The 22,217-nt window shown below is 32.0% G+C and overlaps 1 protein-coding gene across 1 annotated transcript; it reads right to left on the bottom strand.

Annotated features, from left to right (window-relative positions):
• Positions 1-2,819: 2,819 nt before the first annotated feature.
• On the bottom strand, positions 2,820-22,116 carry LOC148611866 (uricase-like). Its single transcript, XM_088592825.1, has 8 exons — positions 21,988-22,116; positions 16,928-17,170; positions 14,085-14,201; positions 13,472-13,550; positions 11,731-11,917; positions 9,564-9,687; positions 8,197-8,292; positions 2,820-6,893 (listed from the first exon to the last, which is right to left on the bottom strand). The coding sequence occupies exons 2-8, from the start codon at positions 17,156-17,158 to the stop codon at positions 6,819-6,821; spliced, it is 909 nt and encodes a 302-aa protein (XP_088448951.1). The 5' UTR covers positions 17,159-17,170; positions 21,988-22,116; the 3' UTR covers positions 2,820-6,818.
• Positions 22,117-22,217: the final 101 nt, after the last annotated feature.

Genomic DNA, 22,217 nt, shown 5'->3' with positions numbered 1-22,217 from the left:
GATTTGTTCAACTTGTCATAGTTTTCCTTTCTCTTTCGACTACTTGTGACCGCCCTATGTCTTAAGTGACGTAGGTTGTGATCCCCAGCCCAGTCACACCAAAGACTAAAATTGGTAGTCACTGCTTCTTCACCAAGAGTATGGTATGCAAGGGAAAAGAGTGACCACTGGTTGGCTCAGAGTCAGAATTATGTGTCAGTGCTTTTGTGTGATAGCACAATAAAGAACCCTCTCAGCGTTTCGGACTAGTACAAAATATGGTCTGTTCAATTGGTCAACACTCTCATCCTAAAATACATGAAATATCTGCCATGGGGCATTCAACAATAATCAATCAATATAAAACTGTTGCAGAAAGATGTATTATAGTATACCACTGTCTATCCATCCACACAATAATTTTAAAATACTTTGTTTTGAAAGATTTTAATGGCAGAATGTAACCTATGTTTCTTGGTAGAAAAAAGTGAAGTTTTGTTTCTATACAACCATGTACCCTGCTGTACAAAGTGGCAAGGTATTACATGATATTCATACGAAAAGTTGCATGTCCATCCATCTTTCTCCTGAGGGTTTCTAGATGATAACTTGAGAACAGATCAATGAACTTTTTTTAAAACTTTGCGAAGTTGTTAAGTACCATAAAATACAGGTTAAGTTCAATTTTCAGCAAAATTCACGATGTAGTTTACCAGTTATTTCATTTTGAGCAATTTGCCATCTTCCTTTTTTCACTATTATATGGTTGGATAACACTTAATATTCTATTAATGCCAAATCTTTTCAATTAAGTTATGGGACTTTGAATGCTAAAGACATGGGTGGGCATATCATGTGCTCCAGTTGAACAATTCATACAATAATAATGTACAAACTATTCAATACAATAATAAAAATTAAATAAAAACCTAACATGATGAAACAGTGGTTCTAAAGCACATCTACTTGTTGAACAGACTGTGGACAAACATATACAACAAAGAGGTATAGGGCAAAAACAGGACATTAATGGTACATTAAGTATGGGTCTGCCTAAAAGTCAGACAGAGGATGATTCACCTGTTCAAACACATTTGTGACATCCTTAAAAAAACTATTCCTGTATTCCTTTTTCTTGGATTTGCTATATACCATATACTGGTTATAGTGTGAAATGAAACTGGTTATAGTGTAAAATGAAACTGGTTATAGTGTAAAATTCTGACAGGAATTTTCCTGTACTTTTTATAGTGGAATGTAACCAAACTTTAAAAGTCTTATTTTCTCCAGTAACCAACCTTCATTTGCATACTTTGTCAAATACAGTTTATTCTATGAGGCTTACTGAAGGATTTCCAATAAAAAGATATTTGGGAATAAGAAATATGTGAAGCACTAATCATGTGCTCCTGTCTGGTTTTAGGGTTTTCATGATACCTAGCCACGTTGCAAGGGAGATAATAACAACTTATTAAAGAACCTTAGTGAGCACGCTCACATACCCCACGCATCCCCATGTTGGATACGCAAGTAAATTTGTTTGTAAGAGAAATACCTGTAGAAGGACCCCAATAAAAAGAGGAATAAGAATGTTTTTTAAGGCTTTAGACCTTTATCTTCTAACTAAATTCTATTTAATCAGAATGGTAGTTTCAAACTCCAGACTGTGAGTTTTAGTTAATCCAAAGTAACTATCATCGCAGCCGAACAAAACGTACACTTGACCTGTAACTTATCATGGTGAACTTATATACCAAAAATCATGTCATAATCTGCAAGCGCTTAGACAAAAAAAGTTCGAAAAAAGGTTATTTCTGTGAATTTATCGAAGTTCAAGGCCCGTAATTTCGGTAAAATTCTCGAAGTGGCACCAACTACAAACTTGTCCTGTAACTTATCATGGTGAATTTATATACCAAAAATCATGTCAATATCTGCAAGTGTTTAGAAAAAAAGTCCAGAAAACATTTTTTTCTGTGAATTTTGCTAAGTTCAAGGCCCGTAATTTCGGTAAAAATCAATGGAGCGGAACAAAACGTACACTTGACCTGTAATTGATCATGATGAACTTGTACACCGAAAATCATGTCAATATCTGCAAGCGTTTAGAAAAAAAGTCTGGAAAACTGTTATTTTGGTAAAAATCATCAGAGCGAAACGAAATGTAAACTTGACCTGTAACTTATCATGGTGGACTTATATACCAAAAATCATGTCAGTATCTGCAAGCATTTAGAAAAAAAAGTCAGGAAAACTGAAGATGGACTAACGGACTGACAGACGGGTCAAAAACATTATACCCTTCAGAACTTTGTTGCATGGGGTATAAAAATAACCATAAGTTTTGTGTAAAAAATCAGATCAAACTGAAATTTGTTTTTGATGTGTAATTTACTATACTTTAAAGTGTAAATGTTTGTATAAATCAGGCAAAATGGGAAAAATCAGAAACATGCACGTCAAAACCCACCGATCTGACAATGTAATGTCACACAACGATACTTTCTCTATTTGAAAAGACCATTACATTGTATTTGATCTCTGCATCACTGGCTTATTATCAAAAGATGGGTGAACAAGATGGCAACAAAAGTTTTACTTTAAACAACTAAAATCCAATATTCTTTTATTATCTCCTACACTAATAAACAAATTATATACAAATGTAATACTCTTAACAAATTTTTGGACTTTCCCAATAAACATTGTAGAATTAAAAATACATATCCAAAAATATTTTTTTATAAAATAATGAAATAGTTCTGCACCAATTATAATGATACATGTACTTTAATTAATGAATATCTCCTAAATTGTCAGCTTATCTGCAATTATTTAAAAAAAAAATTGTGAAGCTTTTTTTTTTTGCTGCAACCATTTGATTTGTTGACAGTAATTTTTTGTTGTTCACTAAAAGTCTATCTAGTTGTCTTATACTGGTACTGTGAAATCAAGTCCCGCCTTCTTATTTAAAACTAAGCTACTTTCCCCATAAAAATTAATTTTGAAATGAGTTCTCAAATATCTTTTCTGCCCTTGATATTGTGAATGGATCATAGACAATTTGAGGCAATCTTGAGTAATACATGTACTTCAATGAGCAATTAATAAAACCTAGAGAAAAAATTCAAAGTTAAAAAATTTAACTCAAAAATACTCTAGCTTATCATTGAAACACAATCTAAAATTGCAAAAAGTTAAAAGGACATTAGAATTAACCACTGTACTACCATGAACACTGATACAAAGTAAAGCTTGAGTCTCTTGTATATTAAAGTCCAGAATACAAATGTGCAGAAGCATATAAACATACAATAATATACAGTCAAAGTACTTTTATTCGTAAGGACCAATTTTCATGGTTATGGGGAAACCGATCAGTTCATGGATTTGACAACTCTGTCATACAAACAAATGGTATATTTTCTTTCATGGTTTACCAAACCTATAAAATACACGAACAAGAGGCTCCCAGGAGCCTGAATCACTCACCTTCTTGAATTTTGCCTTTCAAAGGTAAATTAAACAAGTTGTCCAACAATTTTGACTAAAGAAGTCTTTGGTAGGACTATTACAAGATCTTTTCAAAATAATATGGATCATTTCAGCTATTGAAAGAATTTGGATAAACCTAACAGTTTAGGAGATATATGCGAAAAACTACTGTCTGGTCCCTATATTCTATTTTTAGTAATGGCGGCCATGTTTTTTTGACGAATCATTAATCCCCACATGAGTTCTATGCAGGATACCCCAAAGAACATTCATACCAAGTTTGGTTTCAATTGGTCAAGTAGTGTCAGAGGAGAAGATTTTGGAAAGAAATAACATTAAAAATACCAAAAATCATTGAAAAAGGGCAAGAACTCCAACATGGCTTAATGGATTAAAACCAAAATTTGACCAGAGATAGATCTCATCATGCTGAACACTTTTACCCACGTCAGAATTCAGCTAAACCTAACAGTTTAGGAGATATATGCGAAAAACTACTGTCTGACCCCTATGTTCTATTTTTAGTAACGGCGGCCATGTGATTTGACGAATCAAATATCCCCACACCAATTCTATGCAGGATACACCAAGAAACATTCATACCAAGTTTGGTTCTAATTAGTCAAGTAGTTTCAGAGGAAAAGAGTTTTGTATAATTGATAATGACGACAACGGACGACAACAAATGATGGCAATAGCTCACATGGCCTTTGGCCAGGTGAGCTAAAAATGGAACCCAATGAATAATTATACTTTCACAGTACATTGTAAAAACACCCTATCAGTAATATAAAATCAAAAATATTGTGTGAACTTGTTTGGAATTTTCATATTTCAGGGCAAATTTTCTACTTTGAAAAAAAAAAAACATATGCCTAATAGTGCTTTTAGTGCAACATTCAAAACCACTTTCACAGTGAAATCACATTGTTATTCACCAGTATATGTGAGAGCAAAAAAAGTTATAAAATATTGTGAAGCAAAAAAAATATAAAAAACAGTAACTGCTATGATAAAAATATGTGTAATTTAATGGTTGTTCCAATAGTAAAGAATATAAGCACTTTTATGCTGCACCAAATTTGAAAAGAAATGGAGGTCAGTTTAATACAGAAGTGATATAAATTTATTTTTCACTTCAAAAGTTTTGGTCAAGCATGAAGTATGAAAATTCTTTTTACAAACAATGTTATACGTAAATAAATGTTGTTTGACTTTACAAATATTTGACTACAGAAAATTCATTTCAATATTTAACAGAAAAAGAGAGCTACATGTAAATAGAAATACAATTAGAAAAAAAAAAGAATTATTGAGGTAGCTTCTGATTGGTCAGACTTAATGATAATAAAATCTAACAAAACTGATCTAGTTGTAAAATGAGACATTTTAATAAATCTGATGAAATCAATACAAGCTTGTCATGGAAAATGTGAGTTGGTAATAGACCCTTTTCTGCTAACTTCTGAGCTGGATCAGTGAGTATGGTATTTCCAAGGGGCTGACCCAGATACTCTGAAAAGGAGGGGTGCCAGCCAGGTTTCTCAGAAAAATTTTACATATAAAAATGACAAATTTTCCAATAAAAGAGGGGTGTCAACCCCTACACCTCCATCTGGATCCACCACTGCTTCCACAATGTAGATACAACACTTTTCCATAAAATACCAAAATATCACTGAATATTCTCACTAATTTTCAATGAAATTATAACTCAACTTATCAAAGTGATATAGAAAATACAGCTAAAGGTAGAGGTGATTCAAGGTACCAAAAGAAAGCCACTGAACAGTGTTTTTTCTGTCTTTAAATGAAATATGTTTAAGCAACTATCGTCATATCTGTTTACAGAACCTTATTTTTAGGAAATCATTCATTCTTTCCCACATAAACAAACCAAATAAAGAACCGTAACTCTTGCAAAATGCCAATTTCATACACAATCTTTATAATTTTTATAATAAAATTGCATCATTGGAATGAAAAACTAAGACTGGTTATGTAGTCTGTAGCTATTTCTGAATTAGAAATCAAAGTGACTTTGGTGGGTTTTTCACCAGATGAATCACCTCCTGTCTGATTTTATATATGCTGCAACTAAAAGTTTCAAAAACCTCAGTTATTTACTCAAGATTTGAGGACATCATTAGATTTTATTTTATAAAGATAAAAATTAGTTGTTCAGAATTTTTTTCAATTTTTCTTTGTACATGTGTTATAACTGAAAGATGTCAATCTACCATCTTCTAATGAAAGTGTTATATAACATCTGATTGAAAGGAATAGTCTTTCAAGTGTTTTTCATCAGAAGTATGCAACTACATGTAACTCTATTAAGCATTTCCAGCTCAAATGATTTGAGATCAGAGCTGTTAGTGTTTCTAAATATAGGTCCATATGAGTATCTGTGTAAAAGAAACATGACTGGAATGTATAAACTAAAGTCCATACCTGTATTAAACCTTTTCAAAATAAAATAAAGTAATTAAATTTTTACTTTACTACTGCTAAATAAAAAATCCTGAAACTTATAAAATGAAAAGAAAAAATCTTTTTGAGACCAGACAACAACCTTTCCTTTCATTATTTGATTCCAAAAATAATTATATAAGATTATTTAATTATTCTTACTACATAACACACAAGTATATTCTATCTAAGGTTGCTGTTGGGAAACCCAAAATAAGTTATTGACAATTTTTTGGAAAACATGTCAAATGAACAGATGCAGCCAATAAATCAAAAAATTTCAGATTTGAATGTCTCGACAGAACATATATTGGCTGGCAGTGATACTTTCTCCCTTATTTTTACAGCCCATATAACAATCATGTTCGAGAGGATCGAGTTCAATAAAATAACAATCACCCAATGAACTTCTTTAAGTAGTTGACAGGACAATTGAGAAAGATTTAGACTTTCTACCTATATCTACTGATAGAGGTTTACCAGTAAATCTTCCTAATTGTTTTGTAAACCACTAAAATGTACATCACCTGAATGTTATTAAATCAATAGTAGACTTTCTCTGTACACTGAACATCATTATTGCATATGCTGTAAAAGTGCTGTTTTTCTATATATCTCATCCAACACATTATAATTTGTGTCTTACGATACATCCTGCAAAGTTTATAAAATAAAAAACACACTTGAGACTTGATTATATGTCCGACAGAAAAATAAAGATTATATAAATTTCCGTAATACTACAATGTAAGACAAGACTGAGTGTTACACAATATTAATAGTTAATCTTATACAATCTCTAGCATATGGCTTAGACTGTGTCAAATAATATCCTTTCCTATATATTTCTATAACCCCTTACAGACTTGGTCATATCACAGCTTTGATGTTTTAGATCTCTGTATTGTTGCTGATATGTTCCCTGATGGTTTATCTGTTGGCATAAATATCTGAAATGGATCATTTAACAATAGATTTATACATGTAAGAAACAAAAGTGCACTTACATGTAATTTGCCTGTCTCTCATGTATTATATAAGACCAAATTTTCCTGACTATGATTGAAATACAAATGTATATGAATACAGTGAAAAACAATGAAGAATGTGTTTTCATAATAAGACATAATTGCACATATAAATCAAACCTGTTCCTTGTATAAAATAATCTGCCGAAGTTAAACCTAGAACATTTGGAGTAAGTCTAGACTTTGCATCCCAGATATATACATTTTTATGCTGATTTTGATTAAATATCTGAAACATAATGTGTTTCTGACAGAGCAAATCCAAAACTATCAGTATGGACAATTTAACAGATGTAAAAAGTTGATGACTAACAATGAAAATCATAGCTCTATACCATTACACAACCATCAGTGGCTATAAAATCCCTAACAGAATTTTTGAGTAATATTGTAAAATATGCTGTTTTTCATGTGGCAGCTGTACCAAGTAGGCATATAATGTGTATTCCTCATATTCTAATATGACATGCTTCAAAGCCCTTAAGGCCACAGCCATGGTAAAAAGTGATAAACACATGACCAAAATTTTGTGCAACACATAGGCTGGGTCTATTCATGATATGAGGAAATTAGTTGTATTAGAATCAAAGTAAATCATGGAAACTCCACGTTATCGTTGTTTAACCAAGGGTTGGCCATTTATGTTGTTATTTAATCCCTTGCTGTCGCTCCGGGTAAAACACTGATAAAATGGAGTTTCTGTGATTTATTTCTTAATTTGTGAAAAACTGGTAAACAGAAACAAATTTCAAACATGGCAAACACTTCGACAGAAAGTGACTAAAATCTATCACAAAGATTTCAGTTAGTACTCCATGAATGGAACACATAGCAGTTTCTCAAACCATCAAAAGATGAGGGAACACAAAATTTTAAAAATAAACAAGTAGGTATCTCCGAAAAACAAAAGTGAAATAATAAATTATGTTTTAGGGGTATTGTAGTATACTATGGTTCTGTAATTTTTAGTATAAATAGGTAATATAAACAACCATTTGCAAGATTTCTCGGCACATGCAGATTGTACATGTATGTTTACATCTAAGAAAAATATTCTTCATCAACTTATTTACTTTCCTTAATATTCCACGAGAAATACATAACAATTTCCAATTCGTGTTTCACTCTTCTAATCCTGCAGTGAGATAACATTTGGAAATCTACCTAAATTAGTTTACCTTATTCTTAAAAATCACTTTCAGAATATCTACAGAAAACAACTCACCTCATTCTTGTAACCTTGCAGATCAAGTTTAGGAAACTTATTGTAGTCTACTCCAAAATAATGTACATTTGGTAATGTCATCTCTACTTTCTCAACCTTACAAATAAACAGTCATAAATTCATAATAGCAATAAAACCAGTGACATTAAATGCAGCAAAATAAAGCTCTGTACAGCTTCATCCTACATAAATATAGAATAAATATATAGCACAAATTTGTAAAAACCACACTAAAAAAAATTTGTAAAATACTGTAAACGTATTAATTTTTGCTATTTTCATGGTTGCCTCGAACAGAAACATAGTTTTGTGTAAGAATAGAAATCGATACTGTGTAAACTTTTTATTCACAAAAACAACAAAATGTTAGTGTTAAACACGCACTACAGGTAATCACCGATAAAAGATTACCGTTTCACAAACGCTGATAACTGTCTGGTAAAAGTTAATCCGTAACATGCAATTAAAGTGTCAAAAGTTAATCCCTACAATAAGCTATGGATTGGGTAATTAAGTGAGTTCTTTTCAGTTTTTAATAAGAATACACTGTTAGATTAAAATGGCCACAGGAAACTATGTGGACCTGTCAAGTTGTTATTGTCGTTTTAACTGCCGTCATTAATTTCATTGAAATATTAACAGTAAAATAACTGATCAAATGAGAGATCACACATTACCGAAACTATCGAAAAACTTAATTTCTCCACCTTGAGAACCATGAAAATTAATACCTGCAAACATGTTGACTTTTCAAAAAGCGGGAAAATTAGCTGCCGTGAAAATTAATATGTTAACAGTAAGCTACTGTGAAATACTGTTCATGGGGTACCAATTTTTTGCTGATTTTGACAATGGGCTATGATAATCCATTAGTTTAACAGCCCTATGAAAATTTCCTGTAGACCATCAGTTCAGGGGTGTTGACCTTTGACACGTTTGATTTTTCTTTTGACAAACGTACAAGTAAAAGGCAATAATATTTTATAAAGACAGATTACAGGTTATCCGCCCTTTTGGTGAAAAGCACTGATGCTACTTCTATCCAACTGTAATCTATAGTTTGTTGTCATAATGCAGGCTGATGATGCTATTTGCACTGAGTTAAGTTGTATTTTAGATGTTTACGGGGAAGATACAATGAAATTCATTGAAAGTATGAAGAATGAAATTGGTAAACAATAAACATGGAATGATTTTTTAGGTTGAAAAATAATACATTACTGGTGTAAAATATGTGATAAATAGATAAATACAAAAATGTACTTGCCTTTTCAGATATTTCCCTCATTATCAGCCCTTTTTTGATATTTCTCCTAGGGTTGACAACAAGGACAATATAAAGCTATGATTGATCTGTAATCATTTACCTGAGGTATTGTAGACAGTACATTTCTCTCAGTCAGATACAGTGTATTCTGTACAGATGGAGAGTAAACTCCTGTTGATGCTGGTCCAGCAAATGTATCCAATATTATGCCTTTTACTCCTTCCCTACAATGTAATTTGAATTTTTATTTCAATCGAAGTTGTTTTTTCAGTGTAGACATAATGTAATACGGTCGAACCTCAATGTGTCGAACTTGGATTAGTCAAAATCTCGGATAACTCGAACTGATTACAAAGTCCCAGCAAAACTCCCCTTACTCCAATACAATTTTACCTCGGATGACTCGAACTAAGATGAATCGAAACCTTGGATAACTCGAGGTAATCGATCAGTCCCCTCAATAGGACTTCAAGGTTAATTAACCCTGATGTCTTGAAGTCAACTAATTAGTCGGAAAACTGATTGCTTCATTACAAACCATGATCGAAGTGTTTTGACAATGATTAGTGTGGCTTTTAAAATTAATTTGTTGACACTCTTTATGGTTTGATTTGTCTATTTAATTAATTTAAAATTGTGCATGTTGTTAAAAGAAACGAATTGTATTGTATCAGCACCTGCATATAGAGTGCTCATATCACAACTCATGTTATGCCAGAGCTTGCCGAAACTACACATACTTCTTGTACCACATTAGAACTCTAACAAATAGGCTTCTGGAACAAGGATATGTTGCTACAAGATTGAAGTCATCACTACAGAAGTTTTATGGTTGTCATCATGAACTCGTGGATCGTTACGGTGTATCCATCTGCACCATGAAAACTGATTTATTCAACGGGTCATAGTTTTCCTTTCCTTATTTGTCTAACCCGGACTTGACTTTTTATGAGCAACTCGGCGGGTGTTTCTAGAAAAGCAGAGGACGCTTACCCTACCGGTGCACCTGGTCCATGCTCCCAGTTTTTAGTGGAGTCCGAGTTGCTCATTTGTTTTGTTACTTTGTATGTATGATTTTAATTACTTTATGTTCTTTGTTGTGTATGTCTGTTTTCCATGTCTGGTCTTTGTCCCTGGATTGCGTTCTTTTTTGGTTGCCTCTATGGCCTTGGTTCCCTTGATTACTCATTAATAACATGTCGGAATTTACACTAACTGTGATATCGGATATTTTGATATTTTGATAAAAATTTTTTAAAAATACAGAAGAATTGTAATGGTATCGGTCTATTTAATGAAGTAGTAAGGGTATTTTAACGACTACATTCGTTCAGTATTTCAAACATGATATACAACATACAAAAAAATATCTTCCAATATGAAACACAATACATTACGCCGCGTAGTGAAGTACATGTACATGTACAAGCACAAAAATGATGTTAATACAGAAACAATCATCGACTAAACTACTAGTATTTCCAGTTTATCCTCGACCTCAAATTACTCGTACCTCGGATAACTCTAACATTTTTGCATGGTCCCTTCGACTTCGACTTAACGAGGTTCGACTGTAATTCACAAAAGCTAGTAAATTCATGAAGATCAATACTGTTTCCAAGTGTTATGAATATGAATGAAAATAACTGAATAAACAAATTGACAAAAAAGCATACGCATACACAAGTACTGTGAAAGTACTATTGTTTGGTGGGTACCAATTTTTGTGGTTTTCGTGGGTAGACCAAAAAACGAAATTTGGTTCCCAGTGAAAAATAGAATCCTTTTGATGTGTACACTGAAAACTTCAAAACCATGAAATCAAGAATCCATGAACATGTGTTTCTTCCCTAATCAATGATAATTGGTATCAATAAATATATAGTATATGACTCAAGCATGGCATGCCTATGCTGTTGCACTCAACACAGAACTCTTGTGTCTTGGTTATTTTAACACCCGGCTTAATACATGTACCTTCATCTACAAAACTTTTTTTCATTGGAAAAGACAATTTGATAGGTTTCCTAGCTTAGTCATTGTGTTAATCCCATGACTATTTTCATCAAGTTTTCAAAAGGAAATTATCAATAATGAATATAAGTCAAATTTCAACAAACTAACATTCTGTTTAAATATAAACATTAAGTTATATAGTACAAATATTCATGGTTTTCAATTTTCATGGTTTTTTAATCAACTTCAAAAATAGAAAAATAAATTAACACACATACAATGTATAATTATATCCTTCTATGCTACCTTACCAGTTTTTATTGAAGTCTACACCTTGTACAGTATTATACCACCACCAGGAATCTACCACAGTACAAAACAATCGGTCTTCGGCATCTGGGAGAGATCTATATTCATCATTTACAAATTTCTTAAAGGCTGATTGTGTTGTTTTCATCACTCTCAGATCTTTTAATCCAGATCTCATCTGCGGTGAACCTATTGGTAATGTCATAATGACAGTATATTACTTTAATTTGTTGGAGATCTCCATTGTTTCATACTTTGGTACAAGTTTTGGGTTTGGCATTAGGATGGTCATCAATAATCATGATAATGTTATCAATATATCTTTTCTCTTCATTCTTAATTAAATTTCATGCCTAAAAAGAGCCTTGCAATAAGTAGGAGACAGGGTGATTCGTGCATGTCAAAAACTATCAAATTCAGTTTTATGTAAGAAATAAATCACGGAAACTCCATTTTATCATTATTTTATCACAGACTGGCCATTCACGTCGCATTGTTTTACCCCAAGCAATAGCGAGGTAAAATAATGACATAAAGGTCCAGCATGTGGTAAAACAATTATAAAATGGAGTTTCCGTGATATATTTCGATTCGAATAGGACTAGCTTTTTCATATTTTTTTATAGACGCAGCCGATGTGTTGCAAGAAATGTCGGTCATGTGTTTTTCACTTTATTACCATAGCTGGGTCTAAAGAGCTTTGAAGCACGACATATTAACATTCTAATTCAGAAACAGTTACAGATCACATAACCAGTCTTTTGTAGTTTTGCATTTGGTTCTTGCACTTTTGAGAGAAGAATTTTATAGTTTGTATATGAAATTGGCACTTTGCAACAGTTATTGTTCTTGATTTGGTCTGATATGGTTGTTCTGAGTTGGAGAATAAATGTATGTTTCTTTTTCAGAAATACGTATCTTAATACAGAAAGGACCATTGTTATGTAAAAATATAGCATATGTAGACCAAAAAAGCATCATTTGTTCAGTGGGTTTTTTACATCATGAATGACATCTTCTATAGGCAGTGTCTGAACTTTATATGGACTGGTACTTAAGCATTGTTTTTTTCTAAAATAACAACCAAAGCCATACTTTTACACATCAATAAATTCTGGTAAAACAAAGTATAATCCATATAATTTCAATCCCTAACTATCTGAAATATATTTATAATTTTTTTTTTCTTGCAACTCTCATTCAGTGAAATTGACCCCAGAAGTTGATATTGCAAATGGCGGCATTCAACTGACAATGTGACATGTTTGTCAGTTTCAATATCCAAAGTATTTATGAGCTACTTTTATGTATTCTTTCAAAAATTATTGGTTTGAATATACCGTGCCAAAAATGAATGGAATAAAGCAGATAATACTGTTTTAAGCCCCTGAATGTCTATCTTTTGCTGAAGCCATAGTAGACATATTGTTTAGGACATGTAAATGGAATTAACACTGTTGTAAAAACTGTCATTGTTGAGGTCATAAAAGGTGAACAACCAATCATTATGCACAAAAAAGACATATATATATGCTTATTAAATTGAAATTGTTGTTATAGCCCACCAAATTGGGCCGTCCTTGAGAGACCGGACAGGGTAGTCAAGGACGTTAAAAACTCCAGTAGTAATTGTTGTTTATCAATGGACAGGTACGACTGTTAAGTAGAAGAAACAGGAACTTCATATTTTGAAAACAATGGTATGAACCTTCTAGACTATTATAACCTTAACCTTAAACAAACCTCCAGCAGTCTGAGTGACTTCACATCTTCTGATTGCCTCTTTACTCATCACAAATGCATGTACATGGTCCTGGCCTCCCTGAAAGTAATCTTGCTTTATTCTAAATTTCTTTGAAATGTTATGTTGGTCGTTATTTAACTCCCTTGTGAAATAACTTAATCATTTCATAGAATTTAATTGTAACTATTCACCTTCAGTAATGAGTGATTTCAATAATTTCTCCACTCCCCATGGTAAAATCCTAATATCACCATAGAAACTGGAGTACTAATATAAATCAGGAATAAGCTGAAGGAGAATTAGTTGTTCTCATGAAATCGTCAGAAAACTCTGAAAATGTAAAATAACAGGAAAACTCTTGCAGAAATTAATCATCCCCAGTAACAAGCATTATTAATCACCTGCTTAGAATGGGAGAAACTAATTAACACTTTAGTCTACATAGTACCAGGGTGCATACTGGTAGCTAGAGGGTCAATAGTTTAATCTTGACCCTCTTTTTGCATATTAGTAAGTTGTTACAGTGTTCATTAAACTGAAAATGGACCTGATTTTTTAGCATCTAAAGTAGTGGGATTCTTTGTTTACCCATAATGTACCTAAGTCACTTACAACTGGAATTCGCTTCCATGGAGCTTCTTCAATGTAAATCTTTGCCCTGATCACATGACTGTATTTCCTCAGAAAATGTTCAGACAGTAATAAGGCAAACTTCTCTATACTCTCAATCTAATAAAATATACAAAAAACATTCATTTACAACATAATGAATTATTGCTTGTAAGTTACCAAAAATTTAATTTGCAAGATTGAAGTACTCATGTACAATTTTACCTTGTAACTTCCCTAACTCAATCACCAACATTTGAATGGAATGAATGCACCTGCAGTTTGTGACTAAAGCTGCAAGATCATGATGCCATATTCAGTAATGTAAAACTAGTTTAACAGTAAAATAGGAATGGAAGGAATAAACACGTTAAAACAACCATATCAATAAAATTCCTACTATAAATGCCAAGCTCTTATTCGTTTTTAATATGGAAGTTATAAGACACTAACATACAGACCATGTAAAAGAGTATTGAAAATCAAATGAATTCCTATATTATAGCAAAAAATAATGTTAACATTTCTTTAGTATTAAGAAGACATAAGCCACTAAGGACAATGCCCCTTACAGTCCAAAGTCAGGAATTTCTGGCCTTTGTATGTCTTGTTTGTTTTCACCTTTATTTTATTTTTCATGTTACTTGAGTATACAGGGGCAACTCTTTCGCTGTACCTGTATATTATGAGGCCAGCTGCAGTCTGCCTTGTGGTATGAGCATTTCCTCGTCATTCATTGAAGACCAATAGGTGGCCTTGGGCTGACATTTTAATCCTGGTGGAGTTCTTTGACATATACACCATACCTACTCTTGTTATATACATCTGGCACATGTCATTTTCATATTACTTTCTATGTTTAATCAACATTCTTTTTTCAAACATCTATTTTGAGGTTAATTGGTATCCTCTTGAATGATTTTTATGATTTTTTTTCAATTTGATGAAAAAATTCTTGATTACCTTTGTTTTTTAATTGGTCACTTTATTTTGAATGTTTTATTCAAGGCTGTAATGCGAATAAAGAAACTATTTTATCCAAAAATAATCAATTTGTGACAGATCAAAACATGTATAAGATATTTTTTAACAACTTCTTTGTTAATGCAGCCAGAGACATCAGTGACCCAACATTATCATTGTATTGTGAAATTGATAAATTAATGGAGAATAAAGAAGAACATGACTAACTATTCAAAAATATTGATGAAAATTTTGTATCTAAATAAATAAATAGTATTAGTGTAAAAAAGCCGACAGGTGTTGACAACATATCACCACATTTTATTTCGCGTGCATTGCCAGTTATTGTACCATGTAAAACCTATAATAAAGCTAACCAATATGTCTTTATCATTGTTTGATTCCCCAGATAATCTGAAAACAGCCAAATTCTGCTGAGTCCATAAGAAAAACAGTTTACTGGTACTTCAAAAGAGAAACAATCGTCCTGTTAGTCTTTTGCATACAATATCAGAACTATTTGAACGCTCTATTCGTATCCAGTTATTGTTAATTGAGTTTTTTTATAAAATATTTAGTCTTTTCTCAGCTGCGTCTAGGGTGGGCTTTGGTGGTCGGTCAACTCTGCTGAAGGTTGTTGAGGACTGGAAAGAGGCACTTGATAGTGACAAGTACATGAGAGCCACTGAAACTCCAGCATTATGGAGCCAGCAACAGTTCTCTAGAACTCTTTAAGAGTTATTTGTGAGACAGAAAACAATGTGTCAAAGTTGGGCAAAATATTAGCTCTTATTAATATATACTGAAAGGTTTGCCTCAGGGATCCATATTGGGTCCTGTCATGTTTAATATTTTTCTCAATGACATTTTTGATTTAGTAAATCAGTCAACCTCATATAATTATGCTGATGAATATGCATTATCTTTTGCTGAGAGTTATCCAACTACTTTAAAATCTGTACTAGAAAATGACAGTGAATTGGTTTCATATAAATATGAAAGTGAATCCTGACAAATTTCTGGCTATAGCTCTGGGTAAAAAAACCAACAATCTGCAGTTATAGTTTGGTCTTGGTAGAAAAACTGCTTGGTATAACTATATATTTTAAGTTAGACTTCAGCAGACATATGCAGAATACAAAATATAAGGTATGGTCTTGAATCATTTAGGTATTCAGCCATAAAATTTGGAATAGTCTCCCAAATGAACTGAGGAACCAATCTAATCCGAACAAGTTCAAAACCCTCAATAATACATGGACAGGTCCTTCCCGTTGATGTGTAAACTGTAAATCTTATGTGCTGAATATCATATGGAGTTTGCTTTTCCTGTTTTATGCATTTTGTTTTTTATATTCATGCATGTGCTGTTTTTATATTTAGAGTGCTTCTACTGTATGCTTTTTAGCTGCTTAGTCTTACTTTATGTTTATTCAGTTTGCTTATTGGGTATCACTTATTTTGTAATGTGTGTCTTAAGTAATTTATGTATGTCAACATGCTTAAACGTTTTTATATTTGTATGTCTTGTATCTATTTCTTTTATGTATAAGTTGTTATAAAAGCTTATGAGAGCTTTTGCTATTGTCAATATGAAACATGACTATAAATAAAAGTTACTTACTTTCAAACAAATGAAAATAATTATTTTCCCATTATATTTGCAAAAATTTTGGCGTCAATTTTGTTGTTTTTGATTGAAATGTCATCATTCTAAAACCAAGAATAAGAAAACAGAAAAAGCTTAAAATATTTTGTTAATGCTGGTTGAAATTGTAAAGTTGGGAAAAATAATGGATACATATTGGTAGTACAAATGTAACAGAAACAATCATAAAGTGATGACAAGTTTGTCCACTGATTGAATTATTAAGTGCACCTACTCCATTTTGTCTTGCTAAAATATAGACTGTGTTTTTCTGTGAGTCTGTGGCAATGATGTCAGAGTTGTCTCCCTGAAGGTAGTCTTTTGTGTTGTTAAGGGTTAGTTGGGTGTTCACTTCTAATTCCTTCACATAATGTATTTTTCCCTCACGTCGTAATTGTAATAGCTTAACATAGTTTTTACCATATCCACTGAATGCAAATTCTGTTTTTAAATTGCTTCCAGACATAACTACCTACAACTTTAAAAAAAAAAAAAAAAATTAAAAATTAAAAATTTAAAAAAAAATCATTTAAAATTTTCAAATATATTTACATGTATTTGCATTTAGCATGTCATGTAAGTTTTCTTAAATTTATTATCTAAATATAGTACACTAATAACCAATATATATGAATTACTGTTCCTATACTTCCAATTGCAGCTGTTTGATGTTTTATGTATTTAATACAGAATAAGTTACTATGACTTTGATACAGACAATATCATGTGAAATATCTCGATGAGTGGGTCAGGGCAAATTGAGATATACCAAACAATATTACAAAATAGAATAGATATGAATGGTGAAACATAATTGCACTAGTGAAAAATGTTAAAACAAAATAGTAAACACTTTCAGAGATCACTAAAACGTCTTTAACAAGTGTTAAAACTCCTTTAACTAAGCTCCGAAAGACCTGACAATAAAAGTAAAAATATCCACATCAAAATCTTCTATTTTTAGGAAATCATTTATATGCACATTTATTTGAAGGACTACTTTGTTGGACAAAAAATCTAGTTGTGACTATGCACTGTTGGCATGTGAATTGTGATGTCATTTTTATTCAAAATTCTACAGAATAAGACTGAGATACATCACAATTATTCTCAATATTTTGACAGATATTTTTAAAAATCTTGCACGATGAAGAGATAGAAAGAGTAATCAAGGGAACCAAGGTTATAGCGGTAATCAAAAGAATGTAATCCAGGGACAAAGACCAGACATGGAAAACAGACATACACAACAAAGTAACTAAAATCATACATACAAAGTAACTAAGACTCCACTAAAAACTGGGAGCATGGACCAGGTGCATCAGTAGGGTAAGCGTCCTCTGCTTTTCTAGAAACACCTGCCGAGTTACTCATAAAAAAGTCAAGTCCGGGGTAGACAAATGAGGAAAGGAAAACTATGACCCGTTGAATAAATCAGTTTTCATGGTGCTGATGGATACACCATAATGATCCACGAGTTCATGATGACGACCATAAAACTTCTGTAGTGATGACTTCAATCTTGTAGCAACATAACCCTGTTCCAGAAGCCTATTTGTTAGAGTTCTAGCGCGATACAAAAAATATGTGTAGTTTTGGCAAGCTCTGGCATAACGTATGAGTTGTGATATGAACACTCCATATGCAGGAGCCGAAGGGATGTTGCCACAGATGAAAGGAAAGTTGACAATTCTGAATGAAAAGACATCACGTTTGTCGTAAACTTTGGTCAATAGTTTTCCTTTATCATCGATATCTAAGTGTAACATTAGAGGAAAAAAAGTACAGACAAATAATTGGGACAAAGCATAAGAGACTTCCTGCATATGTACATCCTCTTCAAAACATGAATGGCTTGAAATCTTTCTGTGGAAAGTGACATATATAGTAAGAATGTGATTGTTAGAACTTTTAATGCAGATGCACATCATGTTAGTCCATGGACCAGATAAGGTATTCCTGCCCCAAGGAGGCAAGGGATTAAGGGATTTTTGAAGACTTATATTGGTTGACAGATATGTACATTAGAAACATAAATCAGCCTGTTTGCCAAAAATAAGTTCAGGGTTGTCATGGAAACCAAGGTCTAAGAGTAGGCCAAAAGGTCATTTCAGACTTTTCGTCTTTGAAGCATTTCGCTTCCATACAAGTAAAACAAATTCTTTTTGTTAATACAAATGGTATCAAAAGAAAGCCAGACAGTCTTATTTACTACTAGGATATAAAAAAGTTGCTAACCTTTTTAAAACAAGAGGCTCCAAGGAGCCTGAATTACTCACCTGGTTAAAGTTTGTCTTTCATGGGTAATAAATTAACAAGGAGATGTCCAACAATTTTGTCTCAAGAAGACTTTGGTAGGACTTATCATACGGATCATTTTAGCAAATGAAAGTTTCTTTCTGTCTATTACAGGTTTCAAGATATTGGCTGAAAACAGTAAAAAAAAATCACCTTTCAAGGGCAATAACTCTTACAAGGAGTTGCCTGACAATTTTGATCCCTGAAGACTTTTGAAGGCCTTATAATAAGGATCATTTCAGCAAATGAAAGAGTTTGACTAAATCCAACAGTTTTGAGATATATGCGAAAATCTACTGTCTGACCAGAAAAAAAGGTTATTTTCAGATTTTTAAAATTTCGCAATGAAATGGTTAATTTTCTGTATTATGCAGCCAAATGTGCCTACTTTTTCTAACAATGATCAAAAAGCACAAAATGCACTACAAGCATATATTTTATGATACAACATCACATATTTCATCACTCATATTTGTTCATATTTAATGATAACATTATGTTTTTGACACAACATGATGATTCTCACAAATATACAGTATGAAATCTAACTCCTTTATTTAAGTTTTTCTAGCATATTTCTTTATAGCTGTCAATTTGAAACTTTCAGAGATTGCCATTATGTACTTGATATTTTTCAATTTTTTAGGAATTCCTCATCAAATAGACAATATCAAATTTTATAAATTCTCATAAATATCTTCTAACTAGAATTTCTTCATTGGTTAACAGATTTCAAAGCAAAAAATTGAGAATACATGCTTAATAATCACCAGGTTCCAATCAAAAGCATATGCAATGGATTCTGAATACTTAGGAAAGTCTTAAAACACATATAAGAAGGGAGAACTTAAGTCAAAATTCGATAATTAGTGAAAATTTTGTTTTGTATCCATCTGTTGCAACTAAAAAACCCATTTATCTTTATCAATGATACTGAAGCATTTCAAAATGAACCAATTTCCATCTTAAATGATAATCTTCACCAAATACAGATCAAACTCTTTTCTTTTTTGACACAATTATTTCCATTTTTTTTTAATGCTACATATTTAAAAAGTATATATCCACAAAATGAGTTTGTCTTCTTCAAATGTTACTCACTACAGTTACTGTTTAAATGATCAAAATTAACATTATCATGTTCCCTCTTTTCTGAGACAAAAAAGTTTAAAAAAAATAACTGAAAATTAACAATTCATGTACTTTCAAAATATTGAGAAATGTTCACAAAAATATTAATTTAGCTGCATAAGGAATATCATTAAGTGTTTGTTGCCCAACTCTTAGCCTGCTGAATTGCAAAAAAAATCATCTTCACTGCTTTTCAGCAAGGCCGATTCTGAATTAGAATATATAGTCATCCTTTTTACAGACCTTGGAGCAAGTTTTTGTAAGTTTCTGTGTTACAAATTGATTAAACAGCAGTACAACTATTTGAATTATTTTATTTGAAAAAAAACTTATCAACCAATCAAGAAGAAGTACTAGTTAACAATATTCTTCTGACTTCTGATACATGCATGCTTACTAAACTGTAGTCTAAAAGAAGCAGATTTTTTTACTCTTTGACTTTATTTTCATAATAAAAACTATGAACCATATACTCACTCATAAGCGTGAAAAGTGAGCTTTTCAATGGTATTCAACAATTATTTTGTACATGCATTTTGTTTTTTGGAAAACTAATTTTTTGCCATGTTTTGTCATTGTCACACCCACCCTATGCTATACCTTTAATCCTGAGCTAGCATTGCATTTATATTTTGGCAAACAGACAGAAATGTGTTTCAAATACATAAATAACGAACGCTATATACATGTACATGTAGGTCTAAAAAAAATCCCTTTAGGGAGAGGTGGGTAATGCTGGCCCATCGTTTAAGTGTTATTCCTGCTAGTCAAACAATATATTGCAACATAACAGTGCAAGTTAAATGTAATTTTATTACAAACAGCACTGTCCCTCAGGGGCAAAGCCTATAATTATAAATAATTACTTTATAACAATGAGCACCTCAATTAGCATTTTGAGCTCAAAAGTTATAACATGTATAATATCATGTCCCGGTAGTACAACAAAAAGTGACTGTCCTTATGGAGAAAATTAACATTTTCTTTAGCCAAACAAATAAAAGTGTTTGATTAAAGATCAGCAAAAATAAGTTAATCTTTTCTGATAGTCTTGAGGTCTTAATTTTTCTATCTAATAAAAAGAAATGAATATGTTTTAAAAAGTTTGGGAAATGTACGTTCCGCTGGCTGTCAGACTGTTCAAGAAGCTAATCAACCTTAGAAACAATATAGCTTTGACTGTATTATCCAAATCGAAGCACTGCTTTACTTAGACAGGAAAGGCTTTTATTATCTCCATAAAATAGACAGTCCAACAATTGTGTCTAAAATCATTGATGGGCATTTGTTTACATAATAAATTATGTATAAAATATTACCATATCCCATGACATTGCTATTAAAATCAATAAATTATAAAACTTAAAAAAAATATTTCTGGCGCTGCTTGGATTTTAATGAAATGTCAAGTATGGTAAATTACAAGGTGCTTGCTTTTATAATAGGCAATGCCTACTCCATATTAATATCATAACATTTGGTGTGATGGAGTGGACAGGGATTTGTAAAAGGTTGACACTTCAACTACTGGTTGGTATCACCAGGGTCTTTATATTACTATTAGTATTATGTAGTGGGAGTTCGGACACATATATATATCATAATGCTTTGAAGTCTAAATGAAGAGATACAATAATATAATGCTATGTATTTTCATATAATGCTGGCCAAAATTGCCTAGCACAAATACCAGAAAGTTATATTTAGTCATTATATAATTTGATGCAGTCAGAAAGAAATTACACAATAAATCATTCAAGGATACAACAAGAACGTTGCAAACTTACGTAAACTGTTGATTTTCTATTATTCTAGCATACTGCTTATAATGTCATTCTATAAAAACCATTAGGTTCTGTCTCTTACCTGTTGTACGTAAAGTAAATATTAAGAAAACAAGGGTAGAATTCTGTTCAAAGCCGAACCGTTAGAAAGAGTTGGTCGTTGACTCTACTCGTCGTACGTGACCAAAATGTTCGATTAGAGTTATCTCCCCTTTAAAAAAAGGTTACAGCCAATTACCCATTAAATAAAGTTTCAAATTTCCCGCTGAGAATACAGAAGCATAAATGATAGGATTTTAATATTAAGATAAA

The sequence above is a fragment of the Perna viridis genome, chromosome 7 (genome assembly GCF_037379345.1).
Source record: "Perna viridis isolate PV_CMFRI_1.1 ecotype Kerala chromosome 7, ASM3737934v1, whole genome shotgun sequence".
Lineage (NCBI taxonomy): Eukaryota > Metazoa > Mollusca > Bivalvia > Mytilida > Mytilidae > Perna > Perna viridis.
The sequence above is the reverse complement of the archived record's forward strand: the minus strand, read 5'-3'. Positions and strand labels throughout refer to the sequence as shown.

Coding starts and splice junctions, on each gene's coding strand:
- LOC148611866 (XM_088592825.1), bottom strand. CDS start 17,158: ATGTCTGGAAGCAATTTAAAAACAGAATTTGCATTCAGTGGATATGGT. Junction 9,688..11,730: donor GTAGACTTCAATAAAAACTG/GTAAGGTAGCAT, acceptor ATTACATTGTAG/GGAAGGAGTAAAAGGCATAA. Junction 8,293..9,563: donor TACTGTCTACAATACCTCAG/GTAAATGATTAC, acceptor TTTATTTGTAAG/GTTGAGAAAGTAGAGATGAC.